The 17,281-nt window shown below is 33.6% G+C and overlaps 2 protein-coding genes across 4 annotated transcripts in view; one reads left to right on the top strand and one right to left on the bottom strand.

Moving 5' to 3' along the window:
- The window catches only part of LOC125652236 (uncharacterized), a 35,652-nt gene that overhangs the window by 6,010 nt on the left and 12,361 nt on the right, over nt 1-17,281 (bottom strand). The window lies entirely within an intron of this gene.
- LOC125652232 (PHD finger protein 10-like) overlaps nt 2,826-17,281 on the top strand; it is a 47,490-nt gene continuing 33,034 nt past the window's right edge. For 2 of the 3 annotated variants that reach the window (XM_048881264.2, XM_048881265.2), the window contains exons 1-5: nt 2,855-2,958; nt 8,142-9,110; nt 9,230-9,367; nt 11,846-11,967; nt 16,898-16,981. In XM_048881264.2, the coding sequence (XP_048737221.2) occupies nt 8,143-9,110; nt 9,230-9,367; nt 11,846-11,967; nt 16,898-16,981 (1,312 nt within the window). In that variant the 5' untranslated portion in view covers nt 2,855-2,958; nt 8,142. Of the gene's footprint in view, nt 2,959-8,141; nt 9,111-9,229; nt 9,368-11,845; nt 11,968-16,897; nt 16,982-17,281 lie in introns of all 3 variants that reach the window. The other variant, XM_048881262.2, reaches the window with a different exon arrangement.

Here is a 17,281-nt window from a genome sequence, read left to right as displayed (position 1 = left end):
TCAACGAATAGTTAGTTATAAGTGATATCTAAAGCAGTGAATGGTATATGTTTATGCAATATATGGGGAAAGAACTTTATATATCAATTCTAATTCATTTAAATCTAAAATTCAGTTTATATTTACTTTCTGACATTTGCACACAAAATTCTCATCCGAAATATTTTTAAAAAACTTTCCCCTACTTTTCAAATAGTAAAATGCGGGGCAATTTTCTGCATGTTCAAATTTAATTCAGAGGCGTAGCTAGAGTTTGATGTGTACGCAGGAAATTGGGATGCCAGGGTTAAGGGCTGCCTTGAGGCCTCACTGGACTCAAGACAGAGTCTCCAGAAGCTCGTATATTAATATTTTCATCATTTTAAAGGTTGTTTGAAATGTCCAGGAACAAATTTTACAATATACCATGCTGAATTTCAAATATGAAAAATGCATTTTTGATTAAAACACCAATTAAGTAGATATTAATGTATCAATTAGAAAATAATCGGAACTGTAGTAATTTGCTAATTCCTTGATATGCGTTTTAAAGTGAGCTACAAACATACAGCAGCGGAAAATTTACCCTGAATTACTGCAGTGGTCTGTTGGGTGTTCTTTATATATATATATATATATATATATATATATATATATATATATATTACTGCAGTAGTCTGTTGGGTGTTCTTTATATATATATATATATATATATATAGTTTATTTGAATTTTGATTTATTACACAATATGTTCTTTCTTTTTTCTTTGGAAAATGACGTGGAAGCACTTGGGTATTTGCGTACACGTAGCTACGCTCCTTCCATTTCTAAGAATCATATCATACTAGCTATACTGGTATTTTTAGAAATGTAAATATCTTAAAACACACTAATCCTGCCTATCCCCATGCAAGGGTGTCTGCAGGTGTTTAACAGGTTCAAAGTAAGTAATGTTGAAGAATGATAACGAAAAGAGGGTGAGGTGACAAAATATACCCAGATAATGGGGGGGGGGGGGGGGGGGGGGGGTGAACGAACCTACTTGAGTATACCCCCACCCTTTCCCAGATTGAACACAAAATAGTCACAATAGAAAACATGTTCACTATCAAGGTCCTCGAAATGTCATGTAATATTTCCTTGATAAATCTGGTAATATTCCAAAACACGGTTAGCATAGTGCTTTGCTGGAAATCTAGTCGTTCCCGTACAATTTCGATTCTGACGATTAAAGTTTTGCTTTTTTAAAAACTTATAATGCGAACTAATTTTTGCTTATTTCTGGATGGTGGATAGAAATAAATAAAAAGGCCTTTTATTGAGACCGATTAAATCTCACGATTACAATTTTCATGTGATAATATGACAAGCGAAGGATTCCCCCCTAACATATGTAATTTGTTTAAAATATATTATGAACAAAAATACTAAAATATTTACTGAAAAATTCTAATTATTCGCAAAGATTTTTTTTTTTTTTTTTTTTAGATTTATTACATCATTGTTCGTTATCTTCACCTTTCATGAAGCTAGAAAAAAGACCCCCCTCCCCCAAACCCAACAAAATTGAAAAAAAAAATTCGATACATCTATGTTATCATTAACCCATTACAGGTCTTATGAGACAGATTTAATCTGAATTTCATCTGAAGAGGGGAAGTCGATGGCCACAGCTTCACTGCATAAAACAAACGACACTTCTTTGACAAGGATTCCGGGAAACTGGTGGAAAGATTAACACAGTATCGTCCATAATGTGTTCATTATTTCCTCAGTCATGTTAAGCTTTTACGTGTATATAGAATTTTTCACTTCCAAGTATACCTACAGTCAACTACAGATAATGAAATATGGAATACTATTGATATGAACAATTAGGCCTAGTTCATAAACATAACTGAATGCTGAAAAAAAAATACGACAATAAATAAACAAAATAAACAGAAGCCACTCTCTTCTAGTTTGCACACATTTTTCCATTTAATTTAAAAAGTTTTTTGGGGGTCAGAAACCGAAAAGAACAAGGATGGATTTTTCCTTCCAAATCAAGACTGCATCATATTTATAGCATCCGATAAAACATGGGAATAAATTCATTTCAGTCTAAAGACGAAAACGGAAAAAAGGGGGGAAAAGAAAGAAATTACCATCTGTTGTCTCTTAATCTTTACATATAACTAATAAATACTTGTATAAAAATATTAATTTATTTGTAGTACATTTACATCGTAATTAATTTTTTTCATATATACAAATTCATTCGAAATACATTCACAACCAATAATATATATATATATTTAAAAATATTTTTATATGCTTAACACATGGTTTTGGAATTTGAGCCCATACTATTGCAGTGATTAATTTAAAAAATCATTTAATTTCAAACAGCTGTGTCATATGAATGTAACATTTCAAATTAAAACATATTTAATATACTACTTTTTCTCCCATTGAAAAACATGTTTTAATAATAATATTATTTACTTATCACAAATAATTTGGTACATTTCACGTCATTTACGCACCTGTTCTCTTACATGCGTAAATTTCGCAGGCAGACACACGGAGAAAAAGTCATCGCCACTAATCGTAATCGGCCAGGCGCAGTGGCGATTACGGGTGGCGATACTGTCCCTCTAGCGTGACCTTTTCACAGCAGAGTATCAAATGGACATTCTCTAGACGGGGTTATCGTCCTTGTTCTTATAGTCTTGTCACTAGTTTCGTATATGAAAGACATCTAAGGACAATCTGTTCTATTTTTGAGCAACTTAACGAATGAAACTGTCCTAACGTAGTGAAAGAAGATAAGGCTAGCAAATTGACTTTCACTTTGATTAAATGCGAAATACTCTTGAACTAGCTTTGACACTCTTTTGCTTTAGAAGTTAATAAACTGAACAGCGATGGCGTCTAGTCGGTAATTTTTTTCCCATTGTCTGGAAAAACCCCACTTGTTACATTGTACATAAACAGGTAAATACTGATTTCATCATAAAGTAGAAGTTTTACCTCATAAGAATATTGCTCAAATACCAATGCATTAAATTTTATAGATACGTTGCAGTATTCACCGTTGATTTCATCCATAAATATAAGAGGTTATATTTGCGTCGTAACAATTCTATCAATATAGTGTTCGGCATTATTCAGCTCTAAAATACTTCGTAACTTTACACATTCCGCACCTGCTGATTGCCCTCAGATGTTAGTCCTTGTGATTGGTGATTAGACATGTACAATTTAGTTGTCAGTTGCAATATAGCACACTGACACTTTTCTGTGTCCATTAATGATTAAATGTAGTTTAATGCATATCGAACTACGCAGCCAGAATATTTATTCTTTAAGATAAGAATCCACAAAACACAAATGGTACACATATATATCCTTAGATACAACTGTTTGTTGTGAAATGTGTCAGTAATTGCAGCTTAAAAGTGCATTTTCTAAACAAGGACCATTGCTTAGAAAATAGAAGCCAAAAAAAAAAAAAACATACTTTCGAGCAATGTTTAAACAATTAAATGCCAAGCCATTAAATTTCACTTCTTTTCATGAGACCTGTCCATGGTAAATTTAATAAAATTCAGCATTCACTTGTGTAAGTCTTACCTTGAAATTCACTTCCACGCATGTTAAATTAGTTCAGACTAATTTTGGACAATATATTTGGTTGTAAATGTGTACAGTGGAGCCTCATTCCAAGCAATATCATCTGGATGAATGAAGCATTCAGATAGCTAAATCACATCTGTTAGGTGTTCTTCTAAACAACCAATACCTTTATTTCATTGATTTCATTAATCAATGATATTGCAGCATTCAATATTTGTTTAAATATTCAGTAATTCATAATATTGTTAAAAATTTTATATGTGTAATTTATTTCAAAGCACAAAAAGTGAATAATGCATATACTTATTTGATCTGCCTATAATTTTTTAATCAACAGAACTCTCCATTAAACTACTACAGCTTTGATTAGCCTATCAATTTGATGTGCTAATAACTGAAATCCACAAGCGAAACCAAATTACAAATGTAACATGAATGCATGTACATCTCAGTCATTATACATAGTACCTGTCAGAACAGTACTTTTTTCATTATTATCCAGGTTTTAACAAAATCCTAAAACAATTACTGGAAAATATCTAATGGTTTGAATACATTGGTAGAATTGTGAAAAATATTGACTTGCTCATAAAACTAAAGTTTTCTGTATCAAAGGATATTCTATCCCAGATGTATAGACCACAACTTGAATATGCTGTTGAAGTTTGGTCTGGGTGCACAAAAGCAGACACAGAAAAGCTAGAAAAAGTTTATAACAGGGTTGGATACTCAATTAAATAAATTATGATCTAGTCGGGGCTGGTTACACTAAAAAATTGCCAGCCCAGTTCAAAATCCTGTCCTATTTTTCAGTTTGTGGTATTTATCATTCTTAATGAAAGAATTTACTAATAAAGCTTATTTGTGACATTTGTTGCTGTACACTAAATTAGTCCTATCACCAGGCTATTGTATGAATTTTCATCCCCGCCAACCTGAGAAATAAACTGTCTCAGGCTGTCAGGCAGGCTGTAATTTACAACCCTGGATTTATGTAGCTAGAATAGTTCCTTGTCTTACATTAATTGCTTCAAGAAATTCGTAGAAACAGGTTGGAAACCTTTGGAAGGTAGAAGAAATAGAGCTGAGCTTGTGACATTGTATGAAATATACAACAATTTACTTCCTAAGACATGTGTTTACAAAATATAGTAGTTTTTGTGAGAAGCATTGTCTCTGGACATTTCTGTGACATCTAAAAAATACAATTTATTCAACAAATCTTTTTTCCCGATAAAGAGGAAAGTAAAATAGTCTTAGTGTTAATATAAAGGGAAACAACATTCATTAAAACTTTCAAGAAATGTCTGCTAAACAATGTTGTAGAGCAACCAAAATATTTTTCACACAGGAAAAGATTTTTGAATATAGTTTACACAAGGTTGAGACACAACTGCAATTTAAATTCTGATTTATTTTGTTGTAACCTAGCTAATAGACAATCCAAATTGTTCATGTTGACTATCAGAAGATGCTTACCCATGGATATTCTAGGTAGGATGTAAGGGTCATGATTATTATTCTAGGTAGCAGGACTCAACACTAACATATAAAAGAACTAGACCAGTTGCACCAGTAGCTTAAAATTGTACTAGACCTGACCTCAACATCACTAGATCTGACCTCTCTATCTCTCAGTAACATAAATAACATACTATGTAACTGATAATTATTATGAAAATTATTTTGTCATCAGAATGATGAGAATGCATGTATTATTAGAGAAAGAAATTTGAGATGATTTTCAGATAAAATATGTCTATCATATGAAAATGACTTATTGTATTCAATGCCGATTATTGCACATATTTTCTTTTTCCTCATTTGATAATCATTTTTATTCGTCCAAGCTTACACAAAATAGCATAAAACTAGTCTTTATTGCGATCCTGCATTAAAACATGCTCTGCCTTTCGATTTCATTTATGTACCCTTATTTCCCCCTCCACCAGAGAAACCAAACTTTGGTCCAATGTCGAATAGCGTTATCTTCAGTGTAAATGAATCAACTTCGGAAATCAGTAGAAATTCAGGGATTTATTTATGTTCTTTTTACTGCCATTAAAGGTATCTTTCCCCCTTTGACAACAAATGAACATTTTCCTTTCCATAGGTAAAAATGTCCCTTCATTTGTAGAAACTACACAAAGTCATATGAAAAAAATTATGTTCATATATATTCTTAAGTCATTTTCTAGAATTGTCAAAGTCTTACAATATAGATAGTCAATTTGTATGCCTGTTTTGAGATATTATAATCTGAGGATGTCCTCCACCCTCACTCCCCCTCCCCAGGAAGCCCACAACTGCATTCTCAAAAATTCCCCTTAATTATGAAATAAGTAATAACATCAAAAAGCTGCATGGATAAAAGAATGAAATTGGTAGAGATGTAAAAACTAATATATCAGTATATTATCTACCAATTTCATTATATTCGATTGTAAAGGAAGCCGATATTTGTTTCCTAAACATATACTGCACACCAGTTGTTCTTACACCGTTGGTAAGTTGCTATCTCTTTCCAATCAGAACACACAGCTCAGACACACCTCCAAATGAATTTTTTGGCATTGTGTCCCACGGGAAGTAAGGGATAGCAAGACCAACCATGGGTTACTGACGATGTTGGATGTTGGTATAAAGGAAATGACTTTTAATGTGCCACCAGAGGGCGTAGTATATTAAAGAGCATGACAGGAAGGATAGCTTTGGATAGAACATCTGTATATTGAAAATGAAACAGAATAAATACTGTAGATTAAAAAGTTACTGTAAACATTAATGCAACCAGTCGAGCTACCTTGACACAAAATAAACTAGACTGAACCATCTTTTACTAGTCTGAGTCGGTCAGATGGGCCTTAGTGTCCAGTCCTGGGTAGGGTGTAAGTATCAGGGATATTATTCTAGGTAGAGTGTAAGAGTCAGGAATATTATTCTAATATTATGTTTGTACAATACATTACATTGTGGGGGTGGTAATATGTTTAGATTGTAACAAGAAGGGAGAAAATGCAACAGGCCAGACAGGATTTCAAACCTTGGCTCCCTGAATCTCTAGTCAGGTGCTCTACCAACAGCTATCTGGCCACCGGCAATCGAACCTAACTTACCCCTTCATTCCTCCCTCCTTAAATGTCTTCACACCTTGAAGACATCAACCCAAGGTCCTTATCCCTTAGGCGGGCATTTCCCCCTGTGTAACATACAGGACAGGAGAAACTTTATGGCTGGACCGGAAATCGAGCCTGGGACTGAGAAATTCATGTAATTAGTACCGGGAATTGAGCCTGGGACAGAGAAATGCATGTAATTACTACCGGGAATTGAGCCTGGGATGGAAAAATTCATGTAATTACTACCGGGAATCGAGCCTGGGGCGGAGAAATTCATGTAATTACTACCGGGAATCGAGCCTGGGACGGAGAAATTCATGTAATTACTACCGGGAATCGAGCCTGAGACGGAAAAATTCATGTAATTACTATTTCACTCAGATCTTTGCCTCTCCTGTTTCAACTTTCGGTCATGTTTGTGGTTAGCAGTTGAAGTAAAGGTTAAGGAATGGTTAAAGTGATTGTACATTTAGGATGGAGGTTAAGGGACGGATTGTAAATAAATTTAGGAATTAAAATAGAGTTTGAAATAGGGTTATATGTAAAGGCTTGGAGTCAGTGTAAACAGAGAAGAGAGTACGATATTCAACACATTGTTAATCTGATATTTAGTTATGGGACATCGTTTAATTTTCATAACCGCTTCCAATGCAATTTTACTGACTATAATCGGAAGACATGTTTTTATTTTATAGAGCATAATCTTAAGAGTATAGCAAGTTTTTTTTTCATTTTAATACATATGTATATTTAAATATTTACATGTACACATAATTATAATCAAATATAAAGTTGTGTGTGTTCAAGATTTCATTGCCATCCTTTTCAAATATTTTCAAAATTGACATGCAAATTTTCAACTCGATAGATTTCAGTAATGAATGTATATAATATGTTTGGGCCACTGAAATAAGTATTGAACCGGTACATATTAGACAGTTATAGCATCCTGCAAGATTGTGCTCGAAAGCCGAGGAGCCAACTTCCATGTTATAGCAGTAATCCTCTCTAAACAAAACACATAAAACATTTAGTTCAACATCATTATCTTGTTTCAAAAGTGAAAACATCATTTCAAGTACAGTCTTGTGAAACTTTCAAAACATTGAGATCCATTTTCTATGCTTTTGTTGTAAGGACCTGTGCAAGGTTATCACTTGCGTACACTCAGCAAGTAGTGATACAATGGGTTGTTTTGTAATGGCATTATATAACTATTCCTTGTCCATCGGTTGTGGTATATTATGATACATGGTATGTATGATATGGTCTCTGTGTTCATGGATTGTTTATATAATATGAACAGCTCTTTAGATCACTGCTCCTTTACAAGAAAAAGTCCTATACGCGTATGAGATATCTGCATATATTCTGAAATGTATTGGAATGAAGTGCATTTGTAACATTATTCATTTTTAACAGAATGGAGAATAGTTCAGTCAGCAAACAGCTGGAAGGGAGTGACATAACCTCATATTATGAAGAAATGCAGGAAGAAAAACAAGAGATTATGCTGTCTGAGAATTCAAGTTCAGTAAATGTTCCTCTTGATGGAGACAGAGCCTTTAAGGCTATCTCAGACTGCATGACAGGAGGTTCTGAGGTAGAAGTGCTGGAGAACAAGCCTGCTTCTTTAATGAGCACTGGATTAAGTCAGCTAGGGAATTACTCCTCAGGAAGTGACTCTGAGGATGCAGAAGACCCCAAGCCGCTACCCGATGAGGCTAATGAATCCAAGCCGCTACCCGATGAGGCTAATGAATCCAAAATGGGGGAGAAACCTAGTCAGAATGATTCACCATGGGAGACAACTGCCCACAGTTCTGTTCCTGTTGAAGAAACAGACCCAATGGGAAATCAGGCAACAAAAGGTTTTAAAGAAACACAGAATATTGCTGAAGAATCAAGGGAATGTGCAGAGCATATGGAAGAACTTGGTAAGGAAGGCAAAGAGCTTGACAAAGAACTGGAAAATATACAAAGTGAACCGGACAATGATATTGAGTCCTCAGCAGGCACAAATGTAGACAACAATTTAGAAACAGAGTACTTAGAGAGTGTTACCTACTCAGAAAACAGTGAAAAAAATTTTTCAGACCACAACATTGTAACAGAAGACACTGGTATGTCTGAAATACCCGGAACTGCAGCAGAAAGAAGTCAGAGATCTGAGTCACTTGGATTTGAAGTGAAAGACTCTGTAGATATTTCTGTAGTTATAAGAAAGCCATCCAAGGTGGAAGTGATTGATGAAGAATCTAACTCAAGCTTTATTAGAGTGGATAGTAAAATGAAAGACTCGCCATTAGAATGTGATGTTCCACCCTCTCCTTATGGAGTGTCAGAAATTTCCGAGACTCCTGGGCCCCCCAGCCCAACGTCCATTATAAGGTATTCATACAGGTGTATAGATATAAATGTTTTTGTCTCTGTTGAGTATTTTGACAAAAAATATTAATACATGCACAAGTACATTAATAGTAAAATGATTCTTATTTTGTTACGACTAGTACTGGTGACAGTGTTTCTTTACAAGCATTTGACAATTATGGACCCCCCACACCATCATCTGTGGCAGAGAGTTCTTCAATGGGACCAACTCCCTCCAAGCGCTCCAGAGTGGCTGTGTACACTCCCAGTCAAGAACAGTAAGTGCAAATCTAAATTCAACAGTAGCTGTGACTTATGATATTTGTCAGTGTACATTCACAAGCTTGACATTCCCAAAGCTAACAGTAATACAAACTTCCAAGCTCACCTGATTTCTACTCTGATATCTGAAGTACAATGCCACAATACGTACTGTCAATGAAATATGTAATTAAAAAATGCTACATGTATTTTCATGAAAGAAGTTTTTATCACTTCATTTTATGGTGGCCTTTTACACTTGTTACATGTACTCCTTTCATCTTAAATAATTTTTGGAAAAGATTTAATGTTATTAAATATAAATCTTGTATTTTGTACAAAAAGTTGAAATATTCCCTATTTGTGGTCTTGAAAAATTGTAAAAATATGAAATTTAAAAGCTCTTTGGGCTGAAATCCATGATTGGAAAGTTGGATGTCTTATACTTTAATCATAGAAACACTCAAATACACAACTCTTTGGCAGAACTATTTCATATCATAACATACCTTACAATACATAAATAGTGCATTAAGTTGAGGGAAACATTAAAAAAAACCATTGTCAACTGAGTTGCAGTCATTTGAGGGGTGAAATCAACTATGTGACCTATTTGTTTTATTATGTCATACATTTATTAGATGTGTACAACAAAGCAAAACACAGAGTATAGATGCATTTAATTGAGCATTAATGAGATGGAAAGCTTTTGATTGTGATGTCATAATAGAATGATGAAAAACATAACATCAAGTGTAAAGATATCATAACATATTTCATAAATAAGAAAAGCAAAACTCAAAAAATGGGGTTTAATTGTATTAGAATTGGAATATCTATCTTCTCAATTGTTATTTGCAACTGTTAATGTTGATTTGATGGTTGTAAACATCCGTTTTACCATCTATGTCGTATAGCAATCTATGGTGAACCATATGCTGCACACAATCTGTGTGCATTTGATAATTCTTATGCCCACCTTTGAAAAAGTGGGAAATTATTGTTTTGCACTTGTTGGTTTGTAGGTTAATTGATCTGTAGACCAAGTATTGTCCGCTTAATATCTAAAGAATCCTTTGCTTGAATATTACTAAACTCGGTACAGTGGTTGCCCCTAGAAAATATGTGACCTCTACAGATTTTCAGGTCACAAGTTCAAAGGTCAAGGGTCAAACGGGACAAAATATATTGTCTACTCAATATCTTGAGAATGCTTTACTTGACGGACATCAAACTTTATACACTAGTGATCCCTAAAGAGTAGATGCCTCCCATTGGTTTTCGAGGCATAAGGTCAAAGGTCATTACTCAAATGACTGCTTATTTAGAAATGTCTGCTAAGTATCTTGAGAGATCAAACTTATCATGGTTGCCTAGTAGATAACCCATATATTCACTGTCGCCACAGACATTCTAAATGTCAAATTGATCTTTTTCAATATTACCACATAGGGGCGTATAATTATGTTTCTAATACATTTCTTGTTATACTAATATCTGTTGTTAAGTATGGATACCCATTGCTAGATATTAACACCCCAGGAGGGTGTGGTTTCTGTTCTCAGTGGGTAACAATATGATTTTTCAAATGCTTCTTGACAATCAGATTAGACTAAATGACTTGAAAGTATAATGACATATACATGTGTATTAATGCCTCTTGTCAGCTCGCATATTGATGGGAAGGGGTCATTAATATGGGGAGAAACTGGAGTATCTGGAGGAAACCCATGTATTTGTGTGGATAACCACAATACTTTCCCTGAACCTACAACCACTGATGATCATGAGAATCACAGTGGTGAGAAGTGTGTGTGTTAACCACTATCTATCTGGACAAACTCGAGTCACAGCAATGAGAAGTGAGTGTGTTAACCACTATCTATCTGGACAAACTCGGGTCACAGTGGTGAGAAGTGAGTGTGTTAACCACTATCTATCTGGACAAACTCGAGTCACAGCGGTGAGAAGTGAGTGTGTTAACCACTATCTATCTGTACAAACTCGGGTCACAGTGGTGAGAAGTGAGTGTGTTAACCACTATCTATCTGGACAAACTCGGGTCACAGCGGTGAGAAGCGAGTGTGTTGACCACTATCTATCTGGACAAACTCGGGTCACAGTGGTGAGAAGTGAGTGTGTTAACCACTATCTATCTGGACAAACTCGGGTCACAGCGGTGAGAAGCGAGTGTGTTGACCACTATCAATCTGGACAAACTCGGGTCACAGCGGTGAGAAGCGAATGTGTTGACCACTATCAATCTGGACAAACTCGGGTCACAGCGGTGAGAAGCGAGTGTGTTGACCACTATCAATCTGGACAAACTCGGGTCACAGTGGTGAGAAGCGAGTGTATTGACCACTATCTATCTGGACTTACTTTGTGCTTCCAAGAATTTAAAAGTTTCAGAGTATTTAGGCACCTTTATCACATATTTCATCACTGAAAATTGTACCTAACCATAATCATTGATATTGTGTGCGTCTTTTCAGTATTACAGCCAATAAGTTGTTTGAATATCAGTGGCCCACTGACAGCTCTGGGGAGTACTACATGTTACAAGAGCAGGTATGCGAGTACCTTGGAGTCAAGTCTTTCAAACGCAAATACCCAGGTTAGTCCACACACTGGAGTGTTCAGTACATTATCATATTCTATTGTAATAACCATTATCATGATAAAAGAAGTCATTATTGATCATGCCTGAAGTACGCAATTATTTTAACTAGTATTACTATGATGCAGATCACCTGCTCAATGCCTAAGGTAGTCACAACTGAAAATCTATCCCAATGTATACCACACAATGCCTAAGGTAGTCACAACTGAAAATCTATCCCAATGTATACCACATAATGCCTAAGGTAGTCACAACTGAAAATCTATCCCAATGTATACCACACAATGCTGTATGCAGTCAAGATATTTATTCCAACTGCTGAAAAACAATTATTTCTTTCAGTATATGCCTTCTGATGATAAGAAATAATTTTTCTGTAAAAATGGATATGCATAGTGTAGCTCTTGCAAATTCAACTTTTGTTGATTTTATGTATATATTTTTTTAGAATCTGGTTACATTTAACCTTTTTTCTAAATTTCTCAAGGGTATTTACCGATACCTGTAATAACATCTTATCAGTCTAAGTAATCACTACAAATAATTTCCTGTGGGTGTGATATAACATGTATGTAATAAGATCTGATGTTACACAAAATGACCATTGTGATATGTATTCATATTGTCTGAGATTTACGGAGATATATTGGATGCTATATCTCTGATGAAGAAAATTTTGGTACAGTAAAACACAGTTACAGAGAACACATTTATAATGAATTCACACTTACAGTAAAACACAGTTACAGTGAACACACTCATAATGAATTCACACTTACAGTAAAACACAGTTACAGTGAACACACTTATAATGAATTCACACTTACAATAAAACACAGTTACAACGAATTCACACTTACAGTAAAACACGGTTACAATGAATTCACACTTACAGTAAAACATAGTTACAGTGAACACACTTATAATGAATTCACACTTACAATAAAACACAGTTACAACGAATTCACACTTACAGTAAAACACGGTTACAATGAATTCACACTTACAGTAAAACATAGTTACAGTGAACACACTTATGATGAATTTACACTTACAGTAAAACACGGTTACAATGAATTCACACTACAGTAAAACACGGTTACAATGAATTCACACTTACAGTAAAACACAGTTACAATGAATATATTTATAATGAATTCACACTTACAGTAAAACATGGTTACAATGAACACATTTATAATGAATTCATTTTAAAAAACATATTATGAGGTTACTGTATATAACAAATTACATTAATAGGGAATCAAAATTGTGCATCCCCAGCACACCACTATAAGCATGTTTTACTGTGTGCTCCTACAATGTACATGTGCATATTATATAAATAGTGCATGTAGTTGAGGATAAAATTTTCATCTCAAGGAAACCATTTTATTATCTGAAAATCATACATTTAGTAGTTATATATTTTTATTACATTTTCAACAGTGAAATACGGGAATTTATCCATTGAATGAAAGTTGTTTTTTTTTCGCAGTTTTTATTTTCCATAGATGTCTATGTTATCTTCACACTACTGTGAAAATAACAAGTATTATTTTTACAGTTTGAAAATAACAACTGGGACTACTTGCTGACAATATTTATCTGCAATACATAAAATCACTTTCATCTTATGTTATATATAATTAATTTTTAATGTTTTTTTTTAATAAGCCCCACCCAAACACAACTTAATTTTCACAGGGGGGGGGGTTTGGGTTGCTTGATCCGCTTATCAAAGCATAATATGCGTCATGTCTTTCAAAATGTACCAGATGACGTCACATCATGATGTATCGAATTTATCGATTGACATGGATCTGTGAATTGTTCACATTTTACTGTGTTGGACTTAATTGGTGACAATTCTGCATGCTATGGTAAGTTATAATGTAGTTTAAAACTTTTTTAAATGCAAAACTTGCATATTGTATAGGTTTTTCTGGTACATGACACATTTGGTGTGAGAGTAGGCATATGTAGTCTACACATATCTTCTGTTATCAAGATTCGTTACAAGCCCCACCAATATACGTAAGAACCAAGATGGCGATTTCTCGCTTGGTCAGTATGTCCTTGCGCGGTGCAAATGATTTCTGTTTATCAGTTCTTATACAAAAACAGCTGAAGGAAAAACTGAAGAAAATGTAATAAACAGAAAATTCAAATGTTTTTGTTGTTGGATATAGATTTGTTTCACACGAGAGACAGAATTTTTTGATATATTCATTCGTCCTTCGCACTCGTGAAAATATACAAAAGAATCCTGTCTTAGTCGTGAAATAAATTCTATATCCAACAACAAAACATCGAATATCCTCCATATCATTGTTTACAAATTCCACTGATTTTTTTAATATCAAGATTGTCTTAAACATGTAAGAAGAAAATTTCAGACATGGTGAAATTAATTCAAAGTTAACGAGTTGAAAACATTACTTTCTCCAATAGTTACACTGTACATGTATGTGTTCAATATATCTACAAGGTTGTTCATTATCGTTTGTTTCTATTAATTAATTGCTTTTATTCAACATGTCACTGTAATGTACTGCAGACCACATCTATTTCAAATTATCAAAAGTCAACAGCAAATAGTAGGTGCATCAATTTGATGCGATGCATTATTTTTTTTTTTAATGCAACATCATTTTTTCAGAGATCACATATAAAAATATTCTGTAAAAGTAATAGTTTTTTCCCCTTATTTTATCATGATTTCTTATTTTATATCAAGATGTTTTCATATTATCCGATCTTTAAATTTCATCATTTCTTATAACGCACCTGTCTGTTCTATACTTGTATATCAAATAACAAATTATAAAATACAAAATTTGCCCTTACCTTAATCTTGAAAATTGAAAATTAGTATTTGTATTGAGTGTAATTCAATTTATTGTGTAATTGAGCAAAGAAAAAAAATCCATACCCTTGGTACCAGAATTCTTCCAAAAATCTAAAGACGGTTATTTAGTATGTAGAAAATAAACAACGATAATCATTTAGATTACTTTCTAATAATCAGTTATTTGGCACTTAAAAGAAGAAAAATGAAAATCAATTTTCATGTTTGGACAATACAGACATCAAGTATTTGAAAATCTGGAAATTGATGATTTGTTCTTTTTAGTTCACCTTGCCATCTGTTTTTGTCCATTGTGTGTTAAGATTTGGACGTTTTCAACTTCTTAAATATTACTGAATTTGCATGTAGCAATATTGGGATAATAAGGAAATATCTTGGTCCCTGTCCCCCAAAGGAGCTGAGGGGCAGAACCAAAACCTCAAAAAATGATGCAATCTTTAAAAAGCTGTAGTATACTAAATGTTTGCAAAGTAATAATGAAGAATAAAGCCTGTACAGAATTTGTGAAGGTTATGGTTTCTGGATTGTGTGTTAGGATGGAGCTCTATGATTCATACAATGAAAATGCATTATTTCTTTAAAAAATGATTTCAGTTCTTGAAATCAAACATTCAAATAATGTACTTAATAATGATAAGGAAAGAAACCTGTATAAAATTGTGAAATTTCTAATCCTGGGATCAATAGTTTAGGTTCTGGGATGGGGCTATCTGGATCATAGAGTAAAAAAAACCCATTATATCTGGAAAATTCTTATCCTTTACTCCTGAACATTTAGCAAACAAAGGAAGTACATAATAACAGTTCCAACAAACAAGATTTAGTTGGAATTTATGAACCACCATGCCTCTCTGTCTGTTTTTGTCCGTCAGTCCTACTGTGACTCTAGACTACAGTTTTGTAGGAAAGTAATATTAGAAGCTCAAACATGGCTCAAAGTTTACTGGTGATCAGGTGATCTGAAATTACCAAAGAGCAAATTCATTGGTTCAAGGTCATTAGTAAAAAATAAAATAAAACAAGATTAAAATATTTGTTTGTGTCACAACTTTATAATGGAGAGATGCATTGTATAAGAAACTCATACTTGACACAAAAGGTTGGATCAGACAATTTGTCATGTATCAGACAATGTGTCATGACTCTAAACCAAGGTCATTTGGACAAGGTCACTTATAAAAAATATTTTTTTTGCAAAGGTCATAGCTTTGTACTGAAAAAATATTAGAAGTTCACACTTAATTGGCACAAAGGTTGAGCAAACAATTTGTTTTGGTCTTGAACCATGAACATTTAGTCAAGAATTCGAGCATTAAAATGAAATGTTAAAAATGATTGTTTATGCCATAACCTAGAAGAAATAAATATCACTGTTGATCACAAAAACTGAAGCCCATTCAGTTCTCAGAGATTGGAAAATGCACTCATTGCACTATCAGCATGCAATGCAGTGGAAAATTCTTGAATGAGACATAGAATAACATACAGACTACATGCAACACTTCTATTATTCATGTGATTCAGAAGTTTATTAACATCTTATTGAATTTAGTATGTAAGAATGTAAAGGGTTTAAATGGTTTAAATACATGGTAAATATCTTATGGCCCTTGTCCCCCCCCCCCCCCCCCAAAAAAAATTGAGATGTCATCATCAATCACTAACGTTTATACAAACTGGTAAAACATTCATGTAGTTGTACAAACACATGCTTTTTTTTTTTTGAATTATGATATATGTATTACATGTATATCAAATGTCTTGCACTTTCACATTTACAAAAATCATCATACATGATGTGTATACATCTTTAATAAAATGAATGAAAATTCAGCACAGAAAATTCATTAATTCTGCTTAACAGTAGCAGAGTTAAGATTTATGATTTTTTGGATGGGATATAAAAATACCAAATTTTGAGATTGAACTGCAATATCAGTCTTTAGCTATTCAAACATACATATATGTTATGAATTAAAGTCATGCAATCAGATAACGAATGATAGGTGTCACATTTTTTAAAGTTTTTCTTTTCCATTAATTTGAATTTAGATTTGTTCCGAAGACAAGTAGACATTAAGGAGAGAGTTTTTCTGATGGAGAAGGGCGTGGTTACTGAGAGTCAGGCTGATCTTGGTGAGTATATTGTAACCAAGACATGAATTAAACTGGTTCAGTCTGTAGATTTCTACAAAGAAAGTAAACATGGTGTATGTTCTAATATCCAGCTTTATAGATGAATTTATGACTAGGCCTTTATTTTCACATTTAATGTTAGTGGTCTTTGTATACCTGTTGCTTAATTTGATTTTCAGTATAATATCAATGAATAATGCTTTCATAAAAACTAACATCTCTACAACACCATGGGCTTGATATATTTCATGGAAAACTCAATTTTCATAGGTATCCCCCATTTTAAACATTCAAGCCTCA

Source organism: Ostrea edulis, chromosome 5 (genome assembly GCF_947568905.1).
Source record: "Ostrea edulis chromosome 5, xbOstEdul1.1, whole genome shotgun sequence".
Lineage (NCBI taxonomy): Eukaryota > Metazoa > Mollusca > Bivalvia > Ostreida > Ostreidae > Ostrea > Ostrea edulis.
The sequence above is the reverse complement of the archived record's forward strand: the minus strand, read 5'-3'. Positions and strand labels throughout refer to the sequence as shown.